Source organism: Lissotriton vulgaris, chromosome 5 (genome assembly GCF_964263255.1).
Source record: "Lissotriton vulgaris chromosome 5, aLisVul1.2, whole genome shotgun sequence".
Taxonomy (NCBI): domain Eukaryota; kingdom Metazoa; phylum Chordata; class Amphibia; order Caudata; family Salamandridae; genus Lissotriton; species Lissotriton vulgaris.
Window position 1 is genome coordinate 134,805,042 of NC_141693.1, and position 27,896 is coordinate 134,832,937.

At 47.9% G+C, this 27,896-nt stretch overlaps 1 protein-coding gene across 8 annotated transcripts in view; it reads right to left on the bottom strand.

Moving 5' to 3' along the window:
- BRD3 (bromodomain containing 3) overlaps positions 1–27,896 on the bottom strand; it is a 374,663-nt gene that overhangs the window by 278,992 nt on the left and 67,775 nt on the right. For all 8 annotated transcript variants that reach the window (XM_086921064.1, XM_086921060.1, XM_086921061.1 and 5 more), the window contains exons 4-5: positions 16,142–16,358; positions 15,530–15,664 (exon numbers count right to left, since the gene is read on the bottom strand). In XM_086921064.1, coding sequence (XP_086777190.1) covers positions 15,530–15,664; positions 16,142–16,358 — 352 coding nt within the window. The remainder of the gene's footprint in view (positions 1–15,529; positions 15,665–16,141; positions 16,359–27,896) is intronic.

Sequence of the window (27,896 nt, forward strand, 5' to 3'; positions counted from 1 at the left end):
ACGCAGCAACTCCTATTATACCAACTGATGCCCCCTCTGGAAAGAGGGCACACCTAGCTACCTACGTAGCAGAGAAAATAAATAAAATAAAAATTCTCGTTGCCCAGGTGGGTGTCGATGTCCCACCATTTGGTGTCCTCCTGTGACGTCGGTGTGCTTTCCCCGTAAGCTCCCAATCTTTAGGCGCCCTCTTTAGATTAGATTATCTTTTTCGCCGTTGGGTCTGGATCGTTACCGAGGAGTTCCAGAGTTTTTGGACAGAAGAGGAAAAAAACAACCTGAAAACCACAGAAAAGTTGGAGTTCTCATCTCATGACCAGAACACAGAGCCGGGACGATGAAGGAGAGAAAGATAAATAACTTCGACGTCCAACGAAGATGCGCAAACAGGGGGCCCACTGAGCGCAGGTATGGACAAAACCACATTCAAATGTTGCTGTAATTGCCACCACAAGTACGCACAGAAGGACCAGCATCCGGTCTGCAACCTCTGCCTGCCAATCGACCAGGAAAGCAAGGATTGCAAAGCATGCTCGGCATTCACCACAAAGACCCTCTCTGAGTGAGGGAGAGAGAGAGGATAGCAAACTACACCATGCAGGGGCAAGGACTACCCCCGTCACTCCGGGACTTGGACCTCTCCAGTGGAGAAGAGGACAACATCGCCGAGGGATCAGAGAACTACCAAAGGACTACACAGTCGCAGAGACCGATAAGAAGTCAACAAATGATTAAGAGAGAAGTCAACCCCCAAGACCTCGACAGACTCTCGAAAAACTGAGCCAAAGTCCTCGAAAGGAGCACTGGCGTCGAAGCAATCGACAGCCACAGATGCGTCCACGGACAAACAGCCAGTGGTTCCTTCGAAAAAAACTCACAGCCGGTGAAAGCTCAAGAAAAATCTAGGTCGTCAAAGCACTCCCCCGAAAAGGTGCGCTCGATACCTGAGGAAAAAGACCCTGGTGACTTAGACGTTAACATCGAAGAGAAACGCCGAAACTAGACGCCGAACAAGCGGAAGAAATGGAGAGGAAGACAAGACGGAAATGGGCGGTTGTCAAAGCAGAAATCGAAGGAGTTAGACACCACCGACCCGCCGAAAGCTACAGAGCCAGCAGAACAACAGGAGGATGAGGGCTTGTATTATTACGAGGGAGAAGGCGAGGAAGATCAAGAAACAAACTTGGAATCGACTTACTCGGTGGCGCAGGACATGGATTGGCAGGACCTAAACGCCGAAAGCCCAGAAGAAGTTGTAGAGTCCTATCCGTCGAGGCCTTCGCCGCCAGACAACATTGGCATCTACAACATGGTCATCAAGAATGCTGCAGCAACTTATGGGGTAAAATTGGAGGAAGAGAAACCAAAGGCTTGCTTCCTCTTAGAGACTCTGCTCCCCACTCAATTCCTACCTATGCTTCCAAGTGTACTGGACCAGGGCAGGGAAGCTTTCAAGGAACCATCAACCTGTAGGTCGGTCACTCCTAGAACAGAGAAAAAATAGAAGCATTCCTCAAAGGACCTAGCATATATCCAGGGATCCATGCCAAGTGACTATTATTACAGCAACAGCAAGAAAGAGGACCACATTCCCACAAACTCAGGGCCACCTCCAGACAAGGAGAGTAGGAGGGTAGACCTCACAGGGAGGAAAATAGAAAGGAACGCAGCAATTCACTGGCACATTGCGCACTCCAATGCCCTAATATACAGACATACATACCAAATTGAGAGGAGGTCGGACAGCTGCTAAAACATCTCCCGGAACAGTACCAGCAGAGGGCAACACATCTGGTGGAGGAAGACAAGAACATGGCCAACACCTGCCTAAAGTCGGCCCTGGTTCTGGCAGACACATCCAGCAGGCTTATGATGATTGGAGTGACAGAGAGGAGGCATGCCTGGCTGAGGATTTCAGGCTTCAAGCTAGAAGTCCAGTGAACACACCCTTCAATGGGGAACAACTGTTCGGCACATCAGTGGACGAGAAGCGGACACAGCTCAAAAAGGATAATGAAAATGCGAGGTCCATTAGAGCGCTGCAGTTCAGAGGAATGAGAAGCGGCACCCCCTCAAGGAGGTCGGACGGCAGTGGAGGAAACCAGCCAGGAACTTCGCACCAGACCTTCCATCAAACTTACCAGGGTAACAACAAGCAGCAGCAGCAAGGTCAGCAACAGCAAAACTGGCAGTTCCAACCTTGTGGCCAGTTCTTTTGAGGGTGACCGAACAGACGGGGACAAACAAGAAGAGGGGGGCAGCAACCCACCTCCAAGTGACTCCGCTGTATAGAACGTGCACCCACACAACATCTCTCTGGGGGGGTTGGCACAACAAAAGACCCAAAAAACAATTCGGCGCACACAAATGAAAAATCAACGAACATGTAACACCGGTAGGAGGCAGACTTAGAAATTTCTTCCAGGAGTGGAAGAAAATAACAGACAAATAGATACTGAACATCGTACAGTTCAGATACTGTATAGAACTGAAAAAAAGGCCACCAACAGGTGGCCAACCAACAAAACGCGCTCAACAAAAGAGCTTGTGCTCCTCCTGCAGGAAGCACAAAAACTCCACAAGGAAAGAAACAAGGGAGTGTACTCCAACTACTTACTCGTACCAAAGGTGGACGAAGCGTTAAGGCCCATCCTGGACCTACGGTTCCTAAACCAATACATAAACACTCAAAAATTCAAGAGGACGTCGCTACAAGAAGTTATACCACAAATAAGGGACAGGGATTTTATGTCCACTGTAGACCTCAAGGATGCCTACCTACACATTCTCATGAACCGAAAACAGAAACGGAGCGCACTATCAGTTCCCGGCCCTAGCCTTTGGACTAAAATCAGCACCAAGGATCTTTACAAAATGCCTAGCTGTGGTAGCGGCGCACTTATGAAGACAGGGAATACATGTATATCCCTACCTAGACGACTGGTTGGTTGCCAATAACTATCAACATGGCCTCACTTTACAAACGCACAATGCATATAACAACGTAGAGGTCTTCTATCCTCACCCATACACGGGACACGTAATCATAACGGCCATGTTCTACAGTACCATAAACAGGGTAGGAACAAATTTCAACAGGTCAGCAGCATACGCATACAGTTTTCTCTCGCTATAAAAGCAAGCATAAAACTGAGAAAACATACACACATGAAGCGACCAGGCACCCCCAAAAAACTCTTAAGCCCTTTCTACAGGAGGCAATAAACGCTGCCCATTGCATAAAGATGACTAAATAAATGAAGCCTGGCAACATACAAACAAGATCTAGTAGTTGATAAGGACCATATTAAAAATAGCACTCACGAAATAAAATAAGCAACGCAGTTGTTAGCCTACAGAAACATGAATGGGCCTATAAATATAGCTTTTTCAGTACGCATCCAATGGTTTGGTTCCTGGTCATATACCTTTGATATATCCCATACCAAAGTGAGGTATAGTGTGCAGAGAGTCCAGTAGAACCCCAAAAGTAGGCAGAGGTAAAGTTAGATAGCACCAGGCTTGCTTGGTTCTAGAAATAGAACTAAGAATATTTTTATACAAAACAATTGGTCTAAAGTTCAGTCTTTGAGTGTGTGAAATCATTGAGTGAGTACAACAAATGTGTAACACTTGCTCTAATAAACCATTACAGCTTGACCAGACTACCAAAAATAGAGAGTAAGGTGTTATCTAACTATACCTCTGCCTACCTTTGGGGTTCCACTGGATTCTGTGCACACTATACCTCACAAGGCTGGATTATGGTAACGCCCTCTACTTGGGAGCCAACGCCAAGTGCACTCAGAGGCTGCAACGCATACAGAACGCAGCAGCACGCCTGGTCCTGATGCTGCCCAATAGAGCACCCTAAGAAAGCACTGAGATCACTGCACAGGCTTCAAAATAAGGAACAAATAACGTTTAAAGCCCTATGCATTGGTCACCGTATCCTACAAGGTAAAGGGCCCACATATCTTCACAACCTGATAACTCGTACCACCCATCCCGACAGCTGAGGTCTAGCGGGACGGGACAGGTCCAGGTTCCGAAGTTCAGAAGAGTGAGAATGGGAGGACACTCTTTCCGTGTTCTGGCAGCCCAACAATGGAATAGACTGCCCACGAATCGCCATCTGGAGACGTCAGAGGCAGCATTCCAAAAAGGGCTGAAAACTCACCTTTTCCCCAAAAAGTAGGGAAGGGCAAGGTAGGATTGTGAGAAAGATGAAAGTTGAAGTGATTGAGCTTTACGCTGGCTTTTACAGCGCGGGGACATACCAGCTGGTGTAACCAGGCGCTTTACAAATTCAGCTATTATTATTTGGTATAGTATATACAAAGCCAGCTTCCTACACACACACGCTTTGTTCCTTGTGCAGTTGGCGTGGGTCTGTTGCGCCTCATGCCATTTGGGTTTCGTGGGGTAAAAGGTTCTGCTCTATTATCTCGATTTCCAGGGTAAGTTGCTTGTGCATATTCTAGACCAGCCCCATACTGTGACCCCTTATGGCCACCTTGAATGCTTCCAATTCAATGGATGTGCTGTGTTTGGAGCCAGCAATGTCCTCAAAGTATTGCGTTGTGACCACTTAATGAGGCACGAAATGCGGAATCTTCCAGCGCTGTCAACTGGAGACGCCAAGTAAGGACCACTGGCGGGCCGGCATCCCAATTCAGCAGCAGTATTTGGCGATTGTGATCGGAGTGTGTGTGACTTAAGTAGTCGATGGTCTTAATAAGCGGCAGTAGTGAGGGGGAATCTACAATCCGATCTAGCTGCACATGCAGGCCATGTACGTGGGAGTAGAACGAGTTTATGCGGGCGTATAAGAGACCAATGGGTGAGTCAGTCGCGAAAGGCCAAAGGAGGAGGTGTGTGTCAGTGGGGGTAAGGAGTGTTCTAAAAGAGTGTCAAGTACTGAGGTGAAGTCCACTCCGAGCAGCCAAGAAATATCAGCCCTGGGCGAAAGCATACGTGCAAGGTGGCATAGGAAGGCTGGTTCTACATTTGGGGCGTTTATGTACCATATATGAATAGACTGCCTATTTAGGCGGCCTCGTACAAGAACAAATCTACCACCCGTTTCTCTTCTGCTACGAAAGGGGTTCCAGCCCTAATCCATATTAACGACACTCTAGCTTATGTGGAAAAATTGGTACTTAACACCTGCCCTCACCAGTACCTACGGAGTCTAGTGGCCCTCAGGTTGCGCGATGTGGGTCTCATGTAGCAATTCTATGTTAGCGGCCCTGTGCTGCAGATACGACGATATGGAGTAACGTCTTGCTGGGATTTGAATGCCTTTCACGTTCCATGTAATTACATTAGTTTGTGCCATTCGCAAGTGCTGTGTGTACGGACACTGCGCCCTACTCGCCATCGCCAGCTCCAGGCAGTGTGCGCTTCAGTGCGGGGTGTGTGAGAAGACGTGAATGGGAATAAACAATAAAACTTGAAGCACATTACTGAGGAACCCCAACAGGGGTCCTCGCAAACCTTTTCGCAGATACATCCTGCTTCAGTCAAAGTTAGTTCAAGATTGGGTTGATGCGTGCAGTGGTGGCTATTTCTTTGTGCTCTTGTGGTTTGTCTCAGGTAAAGTCCCTCACAGAGAACAGCAGGCATCGGCAAGTTCTTTATGCATCTGAGACGTAGCATGGTGGCGCAGGTTTGTACTCACAAGACGGTGCTGGGCTACGCCTGGATGTTTTCCTGCAGCTAGGGTGACCGTACAGCAAAGGGTGGTGCGCACTGGAATTGCGTGCTTTAGATGTCGTCTGATGTCTGCGGCGTTACATCAGGGAGGCTGGTTGAGTCTAGCCCCTTGGCCAAGAATGGGCCTGCTCTTCATCAAGAATGGATTGTACAGACTCCGATGTGAGGCTGGTCACCTATTGCTGCTGCTATCTGTATGACCCTCCGGCGTTCCGTAATGATTTGTTCCAGGTTAAGGGTGTCACCTGTGTGGGTTTCTCGCTTCCGGTTGTTGGTCTAGTCGGACTTCGTATTGGCTTCAGGTTCTGCATGTCCTGAGGAGAGATCTAGCTCTTCCAGCATTTCCAAATGTGGGAGAATCAAAGAAGTGTGTGGATCCCTCTGCCACCGCACAACGCTGCAAAACACACAAAGCTGGGCTGGGAACAAGGAGGAAGGCTTACTCTGTCCCTGGAGACGTTTCTTCACTGACTGGAAGCAGCTTCTGCGGCTTTGGACCTGTGCAGTGTAGTCCGGGAAGAGAGGACGTGAGTGTTGCGTACTGTTATGCCCGGGGATTTCAGGGTCTCCCTTAGCACTGCATCTCTATCAAGTTTCTTTGCCGGATCAGGAAGGGTCTAGGTCTTGCTCCAGGGGGAGGCCTACATGCCGGCCCTCTGTGTGCACGAGCTCCACAACAAACTGGGGAGACAGCGCCTCCTCGGGTAGCAGGCCCCGAATCCCCTGTTCTGCATAGGCATTCAAACCACCTGCACACTGTTGCGCAATGACCGGCCTTACGTGACCTCTAGCCTTTCCTCCAGAGTCTGAATCCTGTTAGCAAGATTGAGCATTATAGTTGTGTTTGAGATGGTGGCAGGGCGAAGTTCTATGATCGCCATTTAGTGGGCCTGTACCATGTTTGCTAGTTTGCTGTGTTCTGCGTGAAGTCCGTGGCCACTTTGTCAATTTTGGCTTCCAGAGAGGAGAGAGTTTGTTCCATCGTTGCGCCCAGATTCTCCACTGCGTTCAGACTTTTGCAGACAGCGACTGATGTTGGAGCTCTGCACCTTGTGTTGCCCATGTCTGCTGTGTCTCTCTGGGTCTGACCGGGTGGATGTCTGGGAGATGGTGGACCGCAGTAGACCCATGGCTAGCTGTTGGGCAGAAGTAAGTCCAGCCTGGATTCGCTTTATTGGGGAGCACACCACAGGCGTGCCAGCGGTGCAGGGCTCCAACTTGCACCCCTGTCCTGTCAGTCCCAGGAGGGCCAAGTAGTTCTTGTGCGCGTGGGTTCTGCGGGCACCAGCAGAGAGGGGGGGGGGCTCTTTTAGTGTTCGTGTCTAGGCCTTCTTGTCATGCATTCCTCCACAGGGTCACTGTGTTCTTGCCACGGCCCGTGGGAAGAAGAGGTGCTCGGCGGGCTGGATGAGAAGCCCTGCCCAAGGGGTGACTTTCAATATCTCCAATGGGTCGGCAGCCAATCTCTTACTTGGCCACGCGTTCCCAACCTCGGTCAGTCGCCCTCCCCACAAGTTCTCCCAGCCTGATGGGGGTGGCGCAGCACATGGATGGTCTTTCAGTCCGTGCCCTCAGTAGGTGTTGCTGCTATGATGGTGTTGTCCATTGACCACAACACATGGGGAAGCCGAGTCACTGCAGGTGGAGGGCATTTGTTCCTTGTGCAGTCCAGACGGTAGCAGTGCCCAGCTGCGTGGGGGTCACCACACAGGCCCCCGTGCAGTTTCTACTTGGAGCTAGGCCCGACACAGCCCCCGGTCTGGTCTGTTTCTCTCCGCGTTCCACTCCTCTCGTCTTTGTTGCACCCAGGGCCCCGGGTGATCGCCTGTGCAGTGTCAAATCCCCCCCACCCCTGGCCCCAGGGAGTAACTCAGTTTGGTAGGCCAACGTGGGGTTTGCGGCACCCATGCCCACCAGCCAGGAGGGGAAAGGGGCGCAGAGCGGCCCCCAGGTCCCGCCCAGCACCTCTCCCCCATTCTCTGCTCCTTACCTCTGGGCAGTCATGCCTGGAGCTCTAATGCGGCACCCCGGGAGTCTGCCTGTCTCGCTGTTTCAGACAAGTTCCCAGGGGCAACACAATCAGGTAGGCGCCAGTTGCCGTGGCCTCCAGTAAGAGGGCCGCCGTCTTCCTGGTGATTTCACCTCACCAGGCGCAGAGTTCTCGTTGCAGCACCCTGAACCTTCGCCATGTTGACCTGCGTGTGTTTTCTCTACGCAGCTGCTCACCAGCCCTTTTATTTTTTCTCTTCTGCGCTGATGACCAGACTCTGGGGCTCAAGAGGCCAGGGAGCTCCGTGCCGGCCGCCGTCTCCGCCTCGTATCTCTCCGTCACGGCCGCCATACCGACTGAGCCTCTGGCCTGCAGGAGTGGATTGCCTTGCTTGCCGTGTGCGGATGCCGCCTCTGCTTAGTGGAATTGCCAAGATAATGAGGGCAGACCGCGGAGCGTTGCCAAAATGTGTCCGCCATCTTAGCCACTTGGCCATGCACCCCCCCCCCCCTCCCCACCCCCAACAGACCTAGTTCACCATAGTGAGAACACACCTAGGAGGGGGCCTCTAGTTCAGATTGGGGGCACTGCATGAAATTTGCCCTTTGAGAAGGTCGGACTGGGTTGGGGGGAGGGTGCAGAACATACAAAAAAAATAAAATCAGTGACAGATCAGGATAAGCTACCACAAGGGAACTCATTCTGCATTGGGGGCAGTCTATAGGAGCTCATCACCCTACAAGCACACTGAACGACAGAAGACTGGTAGAAGGCAAAGAGCAGGGGAACCATATATGAGCAGCACTTGTTTGCCTGACTTGTGAGATTAAAGCCTTATTCAGCAGATTGTAGATTGTAGCTGGTAGCAAAGGCAGTGGGAACTATGGTTTAATATTGAATGGTAGGAAAACTTGGGTCTGCAGCTGAACAATCATTGCGAGCCTGGTTTTGAAATGCTGAAAACCAGTTAGGGAGCAAAGTGCGAATGGCCTCATGTGGGAGTCTTGGGGAATCCTCACCAGCGCCTACCAAATAGTGTAAAGTATCCAAGAAATGAGGCATTTTAGGTAATGGACCACCAATGAAATAAAATTCAGTTTAATAAACTAGATAGGAACAGGCAATAGTACACAGGGATATGCTTTAGTTTACCTTAGTTACATGAAACACATACATAGTACCACAGGAGCATTTTCTTTCTTAAAACAGATATGAATAATTTTCAGAGCCTCATCCATTACAGCGGCAATAAGGTTGTCCCTTGTGCAAATATTTCTTGGGAAACACTGATATAATATCTAATTTGAAGATCAACAACAACTCAGCTCCTGGGGTGGCTAAACAAAGTATTTCAAAAGCATGGGGGGCCAGCAGATGCACGTGTACCCAAGACTGGAAGGACGACCTAGCCTGGTGCAAACAAGCAGAGCACGAGGTTTATCAGGGCCGGGACTGCCCCTGTAAGCATTAGGTGGTGTGGGGTAGCTGGGTCAGATACAGGGATACCAGAGGTAGACTAGGTGTAAAGCTAGGGGGGGGGGGGGGGGGGAGTTTGGGAGACACGTGCGCGTGGACTGTCTTTCGCAGAACATTGTGCCTCAGGAAATGTATGTGAAAAGTACCTGGCAACACAATCACGGTCGGAAAACTGACGTGGTTTGTACTTTCCTAAATTGACTCTCTCTATGTGCCTATTCATTCCACATGCATTGTTGTATACTGAGCAACTGTTCAATAAAAAGATCCATAAAATAAACCCCAGCTCATACTCTCCTTTCTCCACAAAAAGGGTGGAAAGGAAGGCATGCCTTTATATAGTTCTGGAGTGGGCATTTTCCTAGTTAGCAACGTAACAGATTTTTGGCTTGATGGGTAGTGGTGTGTGAGCTGTGTAGATATATTACTTGGATCTTAGGCCAGTGTTAGGTACTACCCTTGCAGTGAAGTATTCTACTCTACTCTACTCCGCTTCACTATAGACAAGTGTTAGTATGAAAGTAAAGCTTTAAGCATCATACCCAATTAATTGAATATCGCACATGGATATTGGGTTAATAAATTGCTCTCTGGAGGGATCCTGATCCACATGGTAGGAAATACCATTTTGCCAGTCATCCATGGGTCCATGTACATTGTTTTACCCATATAGCTATAGTGGCTTGCACTCAAATACCGTAGTCTTGTGGATCCAAGATGATCTGCATGTATGGTGATCTTTTTCATTTTATCCAAAGACAATCCTTTTTCTTTTTTTTGTGCCATAGTCCCAAACATGACAATGCTCATCCTGACTACCTGGACATGTTTTTGATTACCATTTAAAAACAAGCATTTGCAATGCAAAAGGTCTCGCATTTGCGAGAGTTTAAGCTATTAGCACTGCAAATGACAATGCCTTATATTTGTTTTAAAACCCAAAACAAATAAGACATTGTCACTTACAATGCGAATAGCTCAAACTCGCGTAAATGTGAGACCTATTGCATTGCAACTGCTTGTTTTAAATACTGCGATGAATACTTTCAAATTGCACCTCATTCTTTTCTTCAAGGAGTGTGCATTTTCTTTTTTATCAGGAGCGAAAAGGAATTTAAACGTGTGGCGCGTTCAGGGTGAAGCGTGCAGCAGTTTGGGATTAACCCTTGCAGCACCCCCACCCAGGAAAGACAGCGATGCAGGAATGTGTATCTGGAGACAGCTCCAGGTGGCAGGGATTTGCATTTGACCTTTGACCTCTCCTCCGTACCCCACAGGTCGAGCAATTCACAAACGTTTTTAGAAACAGTGTGACTATCAAACGTAAGGGGTTGCTAAAACCCTTCTCGCCTCCAACACACACAATGAAAGGCCTGCACCGAAGTGCAAGCAGGCGCTGCAAAGCCTCGCGCTGTGAGCAGCTGCGCCCTAACATATAGACAAGGCCTCTCATCTTGGCTATGAATTACAACTCGGTTTTCTTGAAAGATTGAATATGCAATATTTAATCAAGCTGTTCTCCACACAATACTAAGTAATTATATAAATATACATTTAGTTTCTCCCGGTTTACAAAGTTATGCAAGGTCTGACGTCAGGAACAGAGTCAGCACAAGTTACGGGAATACAGGGTTTAAGTAACGGCTTAGATGCCGTTGGGTCGAGTTCCATCGGTAGTACGAAACTGGTAAAAAATAAAAAAATTAATTAAAAAAAAACCCCACTTCTTTAATAAAAAACCACTTCTTTAAAAACAAGAAGCACACTGCACAGCCAGGCACACGTGCGCACTGTGTCGCCCGGGAGGCTCCCTCGCATGGCGCTGCCTCACTGCTGCTGCAGAGGGGAGGAGGGACAAACGTCCGCATGAAGGCAGCGTGATCCCCAATCTATGCCCAATCAAAGAGTCCTAGGGAAAGCAAGTCTACAGCGTGTCCTGCTCACGCTGCCTGCACGCGCCAGTAGGCTCTCTGATTGCTTGACAAGGTCCACCAATCACAATGCTGATATGCAAGTAGCCAACCAATCCTAGAGCCGTCTGGCGCGTGCAGGCAGCGTGAGCAAGACGGGCGGTAGACTCGCGGTCACAAGGGCGTGTCGAAAAAAGTCACAGGGCGGTAACAAAAACTGCTGCACACCAATGACAAGGCAGAGTTTTTGACGTTGCCCAATAGAAAGCATGGGCAGGAACAAAAGTCCTTCTTCTAAAATCCCTCTACCCCAATAAATCTCCCTAAGCGAGCAGCGCATGCACGCTGTAACAATAGGCGAGACCAAATGAGCATTGTGCTAACTATTAACACCAACCCATTCCAATACTTGGGATGACCAATGCCCCTATTGCATCCGACAGATTTGAGACCGTAACGGTTTGAAAAGTATGTTAGGTTTGCCACAAAATCGGGATCATTTGCAGATATTTATACGGGCCAGTGAATAAAAACCATTGTTTCTAATTTGCCTGGTCAGGCTACATTTTATACGTACTGTCATTTTACTCTGTTACCAAGTGACCTCATAGCAGTGGTTGCATTAGCAACCTGAGCCTTACTATAATGAACCCAGAAGTGTTGGCAGACAAGGAATCAGTGCAACACTTACACTAGTCACAATTTAAGTAATGGGTGACACAGAACTGCTCAGCCACTCAACCCCGTTGTCTGCATTAGTTTCTCGCACTTGGTTATGGACTTCCCTTGTCAGACCTTTCCATAAACATCACTTCCTTCCACTGCACCATGAATCATGGCTGTGTGTGGAGTGGTGCTGTAGGCAGTCTGTGGCACCGGAGTACTCCTGGCTCTCACTAATGCTAAGAATACCATGACAGCGGTTGGGAAGTAGACTGTGGTTCAAACAGGTTACATAAGAACTCCAAGATCTTGTCAGTCTCCCAGTCCTGGTACTGTACTAGCACTTCAACAGGCGTGGAATAACCCTAGAGATGTGGCCAACAAATTTGGTCCACTACTGCTGGTGCCAACTAAACACAGAATCATAAACTAAGTGAAATATCTCAAAATGGACAACAAAAGCACTCATAACTATTACCCTAAGGGACCTGCAGAGTTATTCAAAGCTGTCAGCTTTACTGAAAACCATGAACAGGAGAACCTATTCCTCACAATTCCTCATCCTTCAAAATGCTAAATACCGCAGCCTTAACGCAATAACTGCAACTTGGTGGTCAAACACATGACAAAAAGGCTTCCCACAAAGGCTCAAAAGAACTCCTTTTCAACCACCCACTATGCATGGATTAACATTCTACCTCCCTAGACAAGTGTTTCAGTGTGCCTAACAGAGGAAACAAGCTTTATCTAAATGTTAAAACAGAATCCCTCAAACATATCCTGCCTTGTGTCTCCCTCACCCACATCTTCCCAACTCCATCTCGCATTAACTGATAGTTAGAGCAGGTAATTCCTAGACGCCTCCGTGGAACTTATTTGTAACTCTTCCATGCATCATGTCAGAAGCGAGTTCTACAAGTTAATGCTTCTTCTCTAAGGAACTCTGCTAACAGTTACATCAGGTGTCAGAATGGAGCCGGAGGCTGATCATTTTTCAACCTAACTGTAACCCGCATTCTGAAATGCTTCTTCCTATAGCCAAGCTGCATGGTACAAGGTATGTGCTGCATGTGTAAGGATGTTGATGTGTGAACTGGACAGAAATGAAAGCACCCTCCCATATGCAATCCATGCTGCCCTAGAGTGGCCTTTTCACCTGTGCTGCTCACATGTGCTCTATCAACAGTACAGGCCTTGGAAAACTAAACATCTTCACAGATCTATCAGTTCATTAGTTTACATTCTCTGCCCTTCTAAGTTGCCCAAAGGCTTTTTTTTGTTTTTGTTTCTGGCAGTGATAAAAGGGTGGCGCCCTAGCACCCCATACACATGAGTCGTCAAAGCCTATTACCTTCTCATACACAGCATGCCATACAGCCCTGCATGTTTACAGGGTTATATGCCAGTGCAGCATAATAAAACATTTTTGCTTTGCTTGGGACGTATGCGGAAACAACCCTGATGGCTCACAGAAGATAAAAACAGCCACGTACGTGAAACCAGAAGGACCCAAAGTTTTAAGGCAATATCCTATCCTCTGATGTAGGTGGCTGACGAGCCTCTAACATAAGGACTTGCTCTCCCTGTCCAAGCAAGACCCTTTACAGTTAGAGCTTTACAGTATAACCCTGATAACAGTAATGGTGTCAATGTATTGGGGGTCATTCTACCCCTTACCAACCTAACAAAGGATCCCATCCCTGGTACTACAACAACATTATGCCCCACACACTCCAACCAATTAGTTACGCTCCCTCAGTGGTATTAAAGACAATCTCCTCCAGTGTAAACAATCAATTTTTTTTAACTCCTCTTAATTTACTGAGCCGTAACAATATAACTCCTCTAATGTTTCTATTGTTATTGGTCCCTTATATAGCGCATGACTCACCCAGAGGCATCTCAGCGCTTACTTAGGCAGAAAGAAACCGGAGGAAAAATGGAGTTTCAAAGCCGAAGAAGATTAGAATAAGAAGGCCTTGAGTTGTTTCCTGAAGACCAGGTAGGAGGAGCATTTACGTGAAGCCTCAGGTAGAGAATTCCAATATTTAGGGGCAATATATGAAAAGGCTTTGCCCCCCAAACGAGTGCGTCGGATGCGAAGGATCATCAACAATGCCATAGCGTTTGATCTCAGGTTACGGCAGGAAATCTGCTTACAGAGTTTCTTTTGCAAGTAACCAGGACCTGTACCATTAATGGCTTTAAAAGTGAAACAGCAGACCTTGAAGAATGATATCTTTTTCACTGAGAGCCAGTGAAGCTCTTTGAGCAGTGGAAGCGATGGAGATTCTGGGGGGTGATTTAAGACCATCCTTTCCGCAGTATTTTGGATGACTTGAAGTTTCGCTACCAGAGTTTCACCCACTTCGGGTAGTACAGCGTTCCCGTAGTCCAAGCGACTCACCACCATCACCTGGACCACCGTTCTGCGATATTTCACTGGTAACATCTTCAAAATACCAGTGCAGGAGAAAGCCTGAAACATACCTTTGATTTGACCCACGATGGCAAACATTTTGCAGGGGCTCGACACTGGGTGCAGATTTTACCAAAGTTTGATAAACCAGAATTCTTTGATAGACCAGAATAGGATTGACTGGGCTTTTGACATATAGGAGTTTATCCCATTAACAAGATAAAGTATCAATGTGTCTGGCTCTTTCTCTAAGAAGTAGATCTACCCAAGGGGTAGGGAAAGCTGAGACCGACGGATATAGAACCAATTCTCCCATCAGTACTGAAAGGCTGGTACTGCGTTACCAAAGCCTAATTACCAATGTCCACTAGTGAGGATCAAGCACAGGTTGTAATGGTCTAACACAACATTTATTTATTAACAAGATCCAAAGAAACTCGCTTGCCTCATTAGCTTAGCACAAAAAGCTCAAGAATTTCCAGGAGGAAGGAGCACCATGCAAGTGAGAAAACGGACCTCATCATGAAATTCACTGCTTGAAACCAATGGTAGGCAGAATGAAATGCAAGAGGGATCAAAGTACTGCTTAAACTTTTATTTCTTAAGATCACATTAAATGACAATTTAAGAAAGCACAAGTGCATGAAGCAGAACCACCAAATGTGCTTGTAAGACCAAAAAACAAATAGTGAAAATCGGTCTTAAACTGAAGTGTGACAAAGAAACAATTCCCCTGCCTCACCAGTGGCATGAAAATTGGAATATGTCAATTTGTAATTCTCAGGTGAATGATCAACATGAGCGCCTCATATCAAGATTTTAAAATAATTGCTAACCAGGAGTCTGTTTGCCCCCATTTTGGGAGGATTTTTAAAATGTTTTAAAGCAACCGGTTAAATTTCCATTTAGTAAACTAGTACGAATGCCTCTTCCTGTCACCAGCATATCCAAACTCCGCTAGTTTTAGAACTTATGCATCAGGAAAATTAGCAAAGCTGCGACTAATTAGATTAAATCTGTGCATACCCAAAGTCACAAAAAAGCATTTGTTGTGTTAAGTCTGTATCCAACTCAGGCAGATGTGATGCAATCTGCTTGGGATCTCTAAAGCAAGAGATGTCATGTAAGCCACAAGTATCCATGTCATACCATGGTTTAGAAGGCTAAGGCAGCAAAATATGCATGTTTCACCATCACCTGTACATAGACTGTCATGGTGATGGCTTTGTATGCAACAAACAGCTCAAGGTTCACACCAACTTATCATTTTTAACACACGGTGCATGTGGATTGCTTCAGTGTTTAGGTCTACACCAATAAAAGTCATCAGAGAATCAAAGAAAAGCCAATAACCTTTAAATCGCTGCCTCCGCTGCTCTGCCACACTTTCTGTTCGCCTTCCGATGGTTCGGTCTGGTAGAGTTGGTTTCGAGGGCGGTTTTGGAGGTGGTGTCTTTTCTACAGGAGGAGCGGGTACAGGCTCTGGAACTAAATTTATTAGAGAGGTCTTTACAATGGACCTGGAAGCAGTAAACACTAACATGCAGCATATTTAAGAGCACTGCACAAGACTACAGATTTTAACCCCTGAATACATTTGGATTACACAGGCACAAAAAAAAACACATTACAAAACCTCAGCTCTATGGGTGCAGACAGTTTATGGAGAAGGGATGGTTGGGGTCAAGGAAATATCTGAAATGCATTTTATGGCAAACTCTTGTGGGTGCAAATTTAGCTGCATACTAAAAGAAAAAAAATAGAAAATAGGTCCACAGAGGAAAATGCAAGAAAGGTGCAAGATGCCAAAATGCAATTTTAAGAAACACAAATGTAGGTTATACCCATATTCTCCTGCATGTTTTATGCACTGCAATTTGAATTTTTTGAAAGCATATATGGCAAGCCAACAAGTCGGCCATAAAATTAGAAATTGAGACCATTTTCAATTGGGTTTAGTTTTACCTGGGGGAGCAGGAGGTGTCACTACACCAACTACTGCAGGCTTTGCCATTGGTCCTGCTGCAGCTGCAGCTGCCGCTGCCTTTGCGGCTGGCAGTTTCCGAGATTTGCCCTTTGGAATTGGTGGTAGCAACTCCACTTCTTCTTGAGGCATTTGGGCTACTTTCTGAAGAAAGATTTTCTCCAGGGCTTGCGCCATCAGGACAATGTCATCTGTGGGCTGTTCAACAAAAGACCACAGTAAAAGTAAATTTAGTTCGGACTTTCAATAAAATGTAACTAATAACAGTATATTAACTTGAAAACATGCAAACCTCTACAGTTATTTCATAAATCATTTGACGGCATTTCTGAGCAATATAACGAGGCAAAAAGCAAATAGGTGTAAATTGCAGTTGAAGAGAACAGCATAAAAGAGCCCCTGCTATAAAGGTCAATCTACTGTAAATTTCTCTCCTTGGATCAACAATATGCAAGATTAAATATACTTTATTTTCCTCGTTTTAATAATAAATTTACATGTGCAGATCTCCCAACCAGATTTTTTTGAAAATGGCTTGAGATTATTGGACATTATTGCCAGATATGTTACAGACCACAAAAATAACTTATGCAGACAGAAGTTGGATTAAATGCACCACTAAATATTGAAATTGTTAAGTTAACCCTATTGAAGTCTGAGGGAGAGGTGGGAAAAGAAAGGTTGAGCTAATACTGTCTTCAAGGACAACCTCACTATGCTACTCAAGTTGTTCCCAACATTAATGATCTGTTAAACCTTCGAGCAAGATAAATAGGACTTTCGTGCTACGAGCCATGCTAGCCACATCAATGGATTGCGATCTAGTTTGCTACTAGCCGAAAACACAGAGCTACAAGCAAACGGGTCTCTGCCACCTAAATCCGATTACATCTTCAAACTGTTAATAAATAAAATAATTCCCTCTTTCTTCCTTTGGAAATTACCATACAAAAAGTAAAATCAGAGGTACGAAAAATCCTTAAGGGTTCTCAATGCTGCCCGTTGAACTTCTGAGCCCTGCCCACGTCCCGACTGGCAAGGCACAAAGTCCAAATGTGCGAACACAGAACCAAGTAGAATTTCTGCTGCAATAATGGAATGCAGCAAAGGTAATGTTTATAAAAAGGATATCACTGCATTTTATGAAGCATGCATTGGGATGGACAGTAATCAACCTTTCTGCTGCAAGCTAAAACTACTCTCGTTTGACAGATCTGTCATTTGCCCAATAGAAGTCAGCAATAAATACTCGACCACTGTATTAAAGAGTGACAGTTCCATGCGAACTGTTGTGTTTAACCCGGGCAAGACTTGCTTTAATGGCAATTATATAGAAAGTACCCAGGAAAGTAAATTGACTACTCATAGCTATAATGAGTCATGACCTTAGGGAAGTAGAAAGGAAGGACATCAACACACCCTGTGTTCCATTCCATGCTCATTTGCAGACAGAAGCCTATTAAGTACTCTGAACAAGATACTGTTACTCGTGAAGTATGTGGGAACTAAGTCAATTTCTACTGTAATGAGGCTTATGATCAGCCTCCCTCACTACTCACCCTACCACCAAAGAGTGCCCATGCCCTCCATGTTGTGGAGCTGAACATCTGCTTTAATCTTGGTCAGCAGCTATTTTCACTTTTTTATGCATGGGAGTTCTGACGCGCATGATTGGAGAACTATGATGCTCTTACAAAGACGGTGGCAAAGAGTATCCTTGCATGCTGGCAGCCAACCTTTTAGTCATTAGGAAGGCTCATCAATATCGTTAGAGACATTAAGCAATTATTTACGACCAGAGCACATGAAACAATACCCAACATTTTTCAACATTGTAAGATAAGCCTTACACACATTCAACACGGATAAGATATGCAATATAATAGAGTACCAATTGGGTCACAACAGTGTACACGAAATAAAATACTATGAAAGTCAGTAAACAGAAAATACCCATCAGACATTTTAAGTGACAACACCATCCAAATAGGCGTTACATTATGCTACCTCAGAGGGATGTGAATTAAGTCTGATCGAGCCTAAGCACTGTGTCAAGGCTGCTAGCCACACCCTTAATCTTCATGGCCATTTGACTTATTAAAATACACCTAGGAAGGATACCAAGCCTGAAGAACGAAATTCTTACTTAATAGGAGTAGTTCTGCAGCCTGAAGCGTTTTCTGTACCCACATGCTGTGCATCCATTCCTTTTGTTTTTCTTTTTTGTGTGTGGGGATAGTCAACCACCATTTGGTGATAAGGACATCCCTTGAGTATCGTCAGACAGCGCCCCAGAAGTTCCTGTAAGCAGAAGGCCATCTTCAGATTATTTTTCACATGGTGTACGCTGATCTTTGAACTTTTTATCTTGAATTGCTGTTCAACTGCTTGCGCCCACCCCATTTCTAGGGAGACCGGAAGGTTGCATGTAAACCCAGAAACACTTCAGGCTGGAAACTACACCTACTGGTAAATAACCACTTCATTTTGCGGCATGAATACTTTTCTTGATTCACTTGATTACATACTTTCATTTGGTTCCATGGGAAGAAAGAGTTGAGATGTTGATGAATTGGCAAACCGGTGTCATAGCACTTGTCCAATTTGTGCTTCCTTGTTCAAATGGATGTACACAGTGTTTTGTGCGGGGATGCCCGGCTTGTGGCCATGCAGAGGTTGCCAATGGATTGTTTGCTAGAAACACTAGGGCTGCACCCTTCTTCCTGGTTGAGTGCACCCTGAGACGTAAAGTCTTCCTCGCCTTGCTTAGCATATTTGGATAATTTCCACTATCCATCATTCAATCATTCCTTTGGTTACCAATGTACTTCTGCTTGTCCTGGCAAAGGAGATGAAGAGATGGTTTCCCTTCAAAATTGCTTTTGTCTCCTGTAGATAGTATGTGAGTGCCCGCTCAGCCTTTGCTTTGGGTCCTGAAAGAAGGGAAGCAGTTGGATGCTTTGATTGAGGTGAAGAGGCGCTACTACCTTTGGTAGGAACTGTGGATTCATTAGCAGGACAACCTTGTCCTTGTGGATGTGATAATACACATTTTCGATTTTGATTGCTTGCAGGTCTCTGGCCCTGCGGAGTGACATGATGGCTATTAGGAACGCTATCTTTAGGGTTAAAAACTTCAACTCCTTCTTGTGCATTTGTTGAAATGGTACTGCTTTGAGCGGAATACTGTGTTAAAGTTCCACAAACGTGCTGGTGCTGCCTTGGTGGTGCCACTCTTTGATCCTTCCAAGAATCTTTACATTACTGGTAGTGTAAAGAGCTGCTCCCAGTTTGTCTGGTTTAAGTGACAATGGCGACCAGGTGGACCTTTAGTGATGATCAGGTCAGGCTGCTGGGAATACCAAGTCAAACGGATAAAATTAAATGAGGGGCAGTCCTCCGGCAGGCCAAACACATGGCGACATGGTCTTCTTACAAGAGACTCACTATATGGGGACAAAAACCCCCTGCCCTGGCAATACACAGGTATTCCACTCTGGGTTTACACGGGCTCCTGGGGCACAGCCATTTTAATCCATCGCAAGGTACCCTTTACTACTCGGAAGGTGTGGGTAGATACCTGTTGTAGATATGTTGCAGTGGCTGGCAACCTCCAAGGGGGTACAGTTCACGCTCGTGTCAAAGCCCCTCCTCCGCTGTGGGTCGCCTTCATTGAATGCTGCTCCGCTTGTGGGGCGAGATGTCTCGAGGGCTTTGTCTAGTGGTGGGTGGGGGGAGGGGATTGGAATGACATCACTCACCCTGGGATAGATGGCGACCACAGGGTGAGAGGGATGCCCAATATGACTCTAGGCAGTCTACTCTGGCGACCACCCTAGGTTGGGCAGACACATGGAGGGTCGATCACCCTACTGAGACTGGATAGACATACAACTAGTCGGTCCACGGGTCCTTTTCATGCTCTAGGTTTATCCCACATATCTAAACAGGGTGTCATCGCCCCATACTCACCCATAAAGGTTCTCAGACCATTCCCATGTAACCTTTGAGCTTCATATTGGCGCCACTCGCCCTAGATGGCAGATGTCGCTATGGCACCTCCATAACCAGACTTATAGGACCACTCTACAAAAAGCAATAACTGAATATTTGACATTCTACTCATCCACAGCCTCCACAAAGGCGGCTTTATGGGAGGCACTTAAGCAGACTATTAGAGGGGTAGACATCAGCTTTTGTGCAGGGAGACCGTAGGCAAAGAGCAAAGGAGTGGGTTGCCCTCAAAACACAAATCGAGAAGTTGGAGGGCGATTGTAGGGGGCCAGGCAATAAGGCAGCAAGATTACAGCTTAGTTTGACCCAACAGTTATTATAACGCACTCGTTAAATGAGGCGAAGACAGCATGGCAGGCCACACAGCAACAAATATATCAATGGAGGTGGGGGGGGGTTGGTTTAAACAAGTCCAGTCCAATGTTGTACAGATTGTGACAGGCCGCGGATCAGTGTTGCCGGTGTTGAAGGCCATCAAGGAGGTTTGGTATCGGGGTCGGCAGAGGTCGTCCACAGCTATGCATATTATTATAGGGCACTATATGCCCCAAATGACCATCTCAGCATAGAATTAGATCAATTTTTCAGGGACATCGCACAGCGTGCCCCATCTGCAGAGGCACATACACTATTCGAGGAGAAACTTACGGCAGAGGAGCTGGAGAAGGCCATGGCTTAGGTGCACACGGGGCAGGGCCCTGGGCCCATTGGCTTCCCAAGTGAGTTCTTAAAGCTCTTTATGCCACAGCTTGGCAGCACCCTCCTTGAGGTTACACAGAAGGCATCAGCTAGCGCCCTGCTCTCTCAGGACTGGCGACAAGTTGAGACAGTTTATTTCTGAAGCCTGGGCGAATGCTGGATTTACACTTGTCCTATTGACCGATCTCCCTTCTTAATTTCGAAGTGATTCTCTTAGCCAAGACTCTGTCCAATAGACTACGGAAATACATGACAGTCCTCATAGACCAGGGCCAGGGGGGCTTTATGCACCAGGGGTGCAAACATCATCATATTAGGCACATCTACATTGTCCTGGCTATGGTTGACCGCCTAACACTACCGGCAGCAGTGCTTCTGGCACATAGGGACAAAGCGTTTGATTCGGTCAGCTGGCATTACTTATATGTTCTACTTTGGAGTATAAACTATAGCACGCCTTTCCTCAATTAGGTAAAACTGTTGTACTCCGACTTTAACGCCTCGGTCCGGGTTGCCAGACCGATCTCGGCTCCCTTAGAGGTGGGTAGGGGCGCCCTATCAGGGATATCTGGTGTCCCCATTACTGTTTGCCCTGGCAGTGTGGGTCCGTTCAGGCCCTTTGGTGACGGGATTGGAGTGGTCGCAGGAACTATCGGGTCGCCCTACATGCTGATGATGCGCTATTTTTCCTCACTAATCCACGCTATTCAGGTCCATGACCGCTGCAGGTTTGTGCGTTTTTGGAAAGACGCCGAGACAACACACGGACGCTGGGAAATCGGTGGTGTTTTTCAGGAGGGAGTCAGCGAGATAGGACATGGGCCTCCGGGTTGAACATAACAGCTACCGGCTTTAAGTATCTGGGGGTATATATTGCTCCTGATCTTGTGACAGCTTGAGTCCACAATATTGCTCAGTTATTGCCCCAAATAAGAGATAAGATAAGATCAAAGTGTGGTCCCAGCTGCCCCGCTCCCTAGGAGGTCCTTCAGCATCCTACTATAACTATAGGCGCTAAAGTCACCCATCCATAGGATATTAAGAGAATGATGGTTTGTCATGACAGTATCAATCGCCTTCTCAATTGAGTCAGTCAACTGTGACATAACACCCTCAGAATTAATATTATACAAGTTTATTAACAGCATTTCTGTACCTCCAGGACCTTTGCCCACTAGGAGATGGTAAAGAGGGGACTCATCATAGATGCCAGAAATTGTTAGAGTATTTCTAATCAGCGCAAGTAAATTCTTTTGCTCTGCCTGTACGAGGATATCGCTTGAGTGCAAAAGGAACAAAACCCATCTATACGAGTTGGGCCAGTTTCCCAGATTTCCTGTAATCATACTAGTTCATAAGAATGAATGAGCCTGGCCCATTCGGAGTCATCCATCTTCGACCCGAGTCTGGCTATGTTCCTGGTCATTAGTTTTAATGTGTCATCACCAGGCTTCGATGCATCAAATACAGTTAAGGGGTTGTCTACAGGGTGGCTAAGTACTTGTTGGGCCAGCCTATATACCTCCCGTCAATCACATGCGTCAAGACCTTCCAGAGTAGCATATTGGTTATTTGTAGGTATGCCCACAGCATAATGATTGTTACCTTGAATGCGAGGAAGAGGGGTGTGGTGTATGATGGCAGTTGCAAATGCTACTTACCAGTATGCATCTGTTCTTGGCATGTAGGGCTGCTGACATTCATATCTGTGCATAGTCCGCCACCTAGTGTTGGGTCCGGATGATTGCACATTGTTGTCCTGGAAGAGTCTTCGAAGTATCACGAGATAGGTGGCTCCTCCCCTGGACTACAGTGCGCATGGGCATCGCCTCCATCCCCAGATTGTTTTTAGCCATAGGCAGAGATGGAGTGAAGAAGTGAGTGATGACCATGCTATGAGCATATGTTTGTATATGAATACATACTGCAGCTGCTACAGGCGCCGGGGAGGAGGGTGGGCGATATGAATGTCAGCAGCCCTACATGCCAAGAACAGATGCATACTGGTAAGTAGCATTTGCAGTTCGAGGCATGTGGGCTGCTGAATTCATATCTGTGCATAGAATACATAGCAGTCCCTCCATTAGCGGCGGCCGCCCGTGCCAGCTGCAGCAGTCTGAAAAAGCGTTTTTAGAACAGCCTGACCAACAGCTGCCTGTTGTTTTGAGTGCACGTCTACACAGTAGTGCTTAGTGAAAGTATGAGTGGTAGACCATGTGGCTGCTCTACAGATGTCTTCTAAGGGAATGTTACCTAAGAATGCCATAGAGGCCCCCAACTTCCTAGTGGAGTGGGCCCTCGGTGGTATAGTGAGAGTGCGCTTTGCTTTAGCGTAGCAGATCTGAATGCACTTTACTATCCATCTAGCTATTCCTGCTTTGGAGATTGCATTTCCCTTGTGTTGAGTGGCAAAAGCAACAAAAAGTTGTTTGGTTTTGCGGAAATCTTTTGTCCTGTCCACATAATACATCAAGGCCCTCTTCACATCAAGAGTGTGGAGCATCCGCTCCGCCAGCGTCTCTGGGTTTTGGAAGAACACCGGCAATTCAATAGTTTGGTTTATGTGAAACTGTGAGACCACTTTGGGCAAGAATTTAGGGTTAGTGCGGAGCACCACCCTGTTGGCATGTACCTGGAAGAAAGGTTCTTGGATGGTGAGCGCCTGCAGTTCGCTAACCCTCCGTAGCGATGTGATTGCTACTAAGAAAGCCACCTTCCAGGTCAGAAACTGCAGTTCGCAAGAGTGTAGTGGCTCAAAGGGGGGACCCATCAGCCTTGTAAGAACCACATTGAGGTTCCATTCCGGAGCTGGTGGAGTCCTTGGTGGAATGACTCTTTTGAGTCCTTCCAGAAAAGCCTTGATAGCAGGGACCTTAAAGAGTGACAGGTGTTGCCTATTTTGGAGGTATGCTGCCATAGCCGACAGGTGAATGCGGATGGAAGAGTAGGCAAGATTACACCGATACAGGTGAAAGAGGTAGCATATGATGTTTTGAATGGAAGCGTCTAGCGGGTCAATGCTGTGCTCCACGCAGTAGACGACAAACCTCTTCCATTTAGCCGCATAACAAGCTCTAGTAGTGGGCTTTCTCGCCTCCCGAATGATGTCCATGCAGTCGGGAGGAAGATTGAGGTAGCCAAACTCTAGGACTTCAGGAGCCAGATCGCCAGGTTGAGCTGTTGCGGATCTGGGTGCTGAATGTCGCCATGGCTCTGCGTCAAAAGGCTGGGAGTGAGATGAAGCCGTTGATGCGGTACCACGGAGAGTTCCAGAAACGTGGTGTACCATGGTTGGCGAGCCCACGTTGGAGCAACCAGGATGAGCGTCATCGAGTGTTGCCTGAGCTTGCGTGCCACCAGCGGTATCAGAGGTGCTGGGGGAAAAGCGTACGCAAATCTGCCTGACCAGTTCATCCACATCGCATTGCCCTGTGATTGGGGGTGTGGGAACCTGGCGGCGAAGCTTTGGCATTTTGCGTTCTCCTTTGTGGCGAACAGGTCTATCTCTGGATGACCCCACCTTTGGAAGTACGGTTGGAGTACTGATGGATGTAACTCCCACTCGTGCATCTGATGGCTGTGTCTGCTGAGCAGATCCGCCATCTGGTTGTCTTTGCCTGGGAGATGTTCTGCCATGAGGAAGATGTTCCTCTGAATGGCCCACTTCCACATGCTCTGAGCCAGATGAGACAGCTGTGGAGAGTGTGTTCCCCCTTGCTTCTGGATGTAGTACATGGCCGTCATGTTGTCCGTCCGGATCAACACGACCTTGTTGCACAGATGTACTTTGAACGCCTTTAAGGCCATGAAGATTGCCATCAGTTCCAACACATTGATGTGCATCTTCCTTTGCTGAAGTGTCCATAGTCCCTGCACCGTGTAATGGAGTACATGCGCTCCCCATCCCTGGAGAGAGGCGTCCGTTGTCAGGATGATCTGTGGGACAGGCTCTTGGAATGGTCGGCCCTTGCAAAGGTTTTGTGGATTCCACCAATGCAGAGAGTTGTACGCCCGACCGCTCACCAACACTAGGTCTGTCAGTTGCCCATGAGCCTGAGTCCACTGACGTGCCAGGCACTCCTGAAGCGGACGCATATGTAGTCTCGCGTGCGGGACAATGGAGATGCAGGAGGCCATCATGCCTATCAACTGCATGAACACCCTCGCTGGAAGCGAGGTCTGGGGTCTGAATCGCTGGATCAGCGCCTGGATACCGGCGATTCTCACTGAACTCGGCTGCGCAGTGGCCGCCAGAGTGTTGATCGTCGCGCCCAGATACTGTCGCACGTGGGCGGGCTGGAGATGGGACTTTGGGTAGTTCAGAGAGAATCCCAGATCGTGCAGGAGGTGAATGGTGCGTGACACGTGGTCTACGCACTGCTGTTCCGTCTTTGCCTGAATAAGCCAGTCGTCTAGGTATGGAAAGACATGGACGTGCTGGCGACGGAGATGCGCTGCTACAGTCGCTAGGCATTTGGTGAAAACTCTTGGTGCCGTGGTGACCCCGAACGGCAGGACTCTGAACTGGTAATGCTGGTCTAAGATCTTGAATCTGAGATACTTTCTGTGTGAAGGATGCAGGGGAATATGGAAATAGGCATCCTTCAGATCCAGCGTTGCTAGGAAGTCCCCCCGTTGAAGCAGGGGAAGCACCTGCTGCAACGTGAGCATATGGAAGTGCTCTGAGTTGATGTACCAGTTCAGGGGCCTGAGGTCCAGGATCGGCCTGAGTGATCCGTCCTTTTTGGGGATTAGAAAATACAGGGAGTAAACCCCTGTTCCCCGTTCTTGCAATGGAACGAGCTCTATCGCCCCTTTTTGCAGCATGACCAGTACTTCTTGCTGCAACAAGGTCAAGTGCTCGTCGGACATAGCACGGCCTCTTGGCGGTATGTCCGGTGGAATGGACGTAAGTTCTAGACAGTACCCGTACTGGATAAGAGACCTCACCCACCTGTCCGTGGTGATGGACCTCCACGCCGGCAGGAACTGCTGTAGTCTCCCCCCGACAGGTGTTGTGTGATCGGGGGGAAGTGACAAGACGTCACTGCTTGTTGGAGGCGGTGGACCTGGAGGCATTGTTTCCACGTCCCCTGCCTTTGATATTATTGCCTCTGTAGCCACCCCTGCCCTTGTTGTTGTTATACGAGGACTGGGTGTTACCCTTGTAGTATTGCGTGGGCTGGGATGCCTGGCCTCTTGAGGTGCCTCTTGAATTGGAGCGGCGAAAGGAACCACCCCGAAACTGCTGACTTTGTAAAGCCCCCATAGACTTGGCAGTTTCGGTATCTTTCTTCATTTTTTCTAGGGAGGCATCCACCTCAGGGCCGAACAGATGGTCAGGATTCACCGTTTGACCCAGTAATGTGGTTTGTATGTCGGGCTTGAACCCAGAAATTCGAAGCCAGGCATGGCGTCTAAGTAACACGCTTGTATTGATAGCCCTGGAGGCAGTGTCTGCTACATCTAGGGCACATTTGATGGATGCATTAGTAATGAGTTTACCCTCCTGAATGAGCATCTCCCCCGCCTCCTTGTATTGGTTAGGCAAGTGTTGTAGGATGGCCTCTAATGTGTCATAATGGGCCCTATCATAACGTGCAAGCAGGGCTTGGGTGTTAGAGATCCTCCAGATGTTTGCTGCCTGTGCAGCAATGCGTTTGCCTGATGCCTCAAAGATTTTTGACTCTTTGTCTGGGGGAGGAGCATCACCAGTAGTTTGCGAATTCGCCCTCTTTCGAGCGTTGGACACCACCAGGGAGTCCAATGGCAAATGTCCCTTAATATACGTGGGATCCGTGGGCGCCGCCTTATACTTCCTGTCGATACGAGGATTGACCACCCGCGCCCGGGTGGGCTCCTTGAATACCTCCTGTGCATGCTTCAGCACTCCTTTGAGCATAGGTAGCGTCTTGACTTGCTCTTCGGCTACCGAGAAGGTGTCGACTAAGAAGTCCGCATCCACAGGGTCTGAGTGCAGTTCGACATCATGGTTCGCTGCAGCTCTCTCTATTAATGCATTAAACGCCGCCGAGTCCTCCGTCGGGGACGTCTTCGCGGCGAAAAGTTGAGTGTCCTGGCCTGACTGCAGGTCGTCCGTGTCGCCTCCTGCCGTCCAGGGCACCTGCTCCTCTTCCGGATCCGAGTACGCAGGATAGTTGTACTCGTCGTCCTCCTCGTCCACATCAGGCACTGGGGAATGGGCCGGCGAGCGTTCCATGGCTTGTGGAGACAGAGGTTCCATCAGAGCCGAAGAGTCCGCAGAGTACTTTTTGCTCTTAAGTGGAATCCTAAAAGGTTCCAATGGCGGCTCCGACGTAATCTTTCGTTTGAGGAGCGACAATTTTCCGGTGTTGGCGTCGATGGTCACCTCCCGACGTTCCTCCACCGCGAGCGGTTGGAGCCGAAGCTTCGACACCACCAAGGCAGCTTTCGGCGTCAATACTTCCTGAGAATGTCCGCCCTGCTTAGGCGCGAAGGCCTTCGGCGCCGACTTGGGAGGAAGGGTAAAACGGATGGGCGTTTGTTCCTTGGCAGGCTTCGGCGTGGGCCTAGGCACGACAGTGTCCTGGCTGGGAACCACAGTGGACTGTTGGATCCGCTTCAAGGATTCTCCCACCTTCTTTGTAAGGGATGCCGAGGGCTGAACCGTCTCGAGCGACTCTTCGTCTCCGAGAGCCCGGTCGCCGGCAGGCCTCTTCTTCGGTGCCGACGCCCCTTGGCCTGTCGCACCGTCGGCGTGACGCTTCTTCGAAGCCGTCTTCGGGTCCGCGACCCCTTTCGGTGCCGACGCAGCCGCGTCGGAAGTCTTCACCTTCGGTGCCGACCCAGAGGACTTCGGGTCGGCCATTTTGGCGCGGCTCTTGTGGTCGGCCATCTTGGCGTGGCTCTTCGAGTCGGCCATTTTGGGTTTCGTGGAAGTTGACGCCTCCAGAACCTTCTTCACCAACGCCAGTTTCGGTTTCGGTTTCGCATCCGAGGGTGCGGGACCGGTTGGCTTCACTTTCGGTTTCTTGCTAGAAA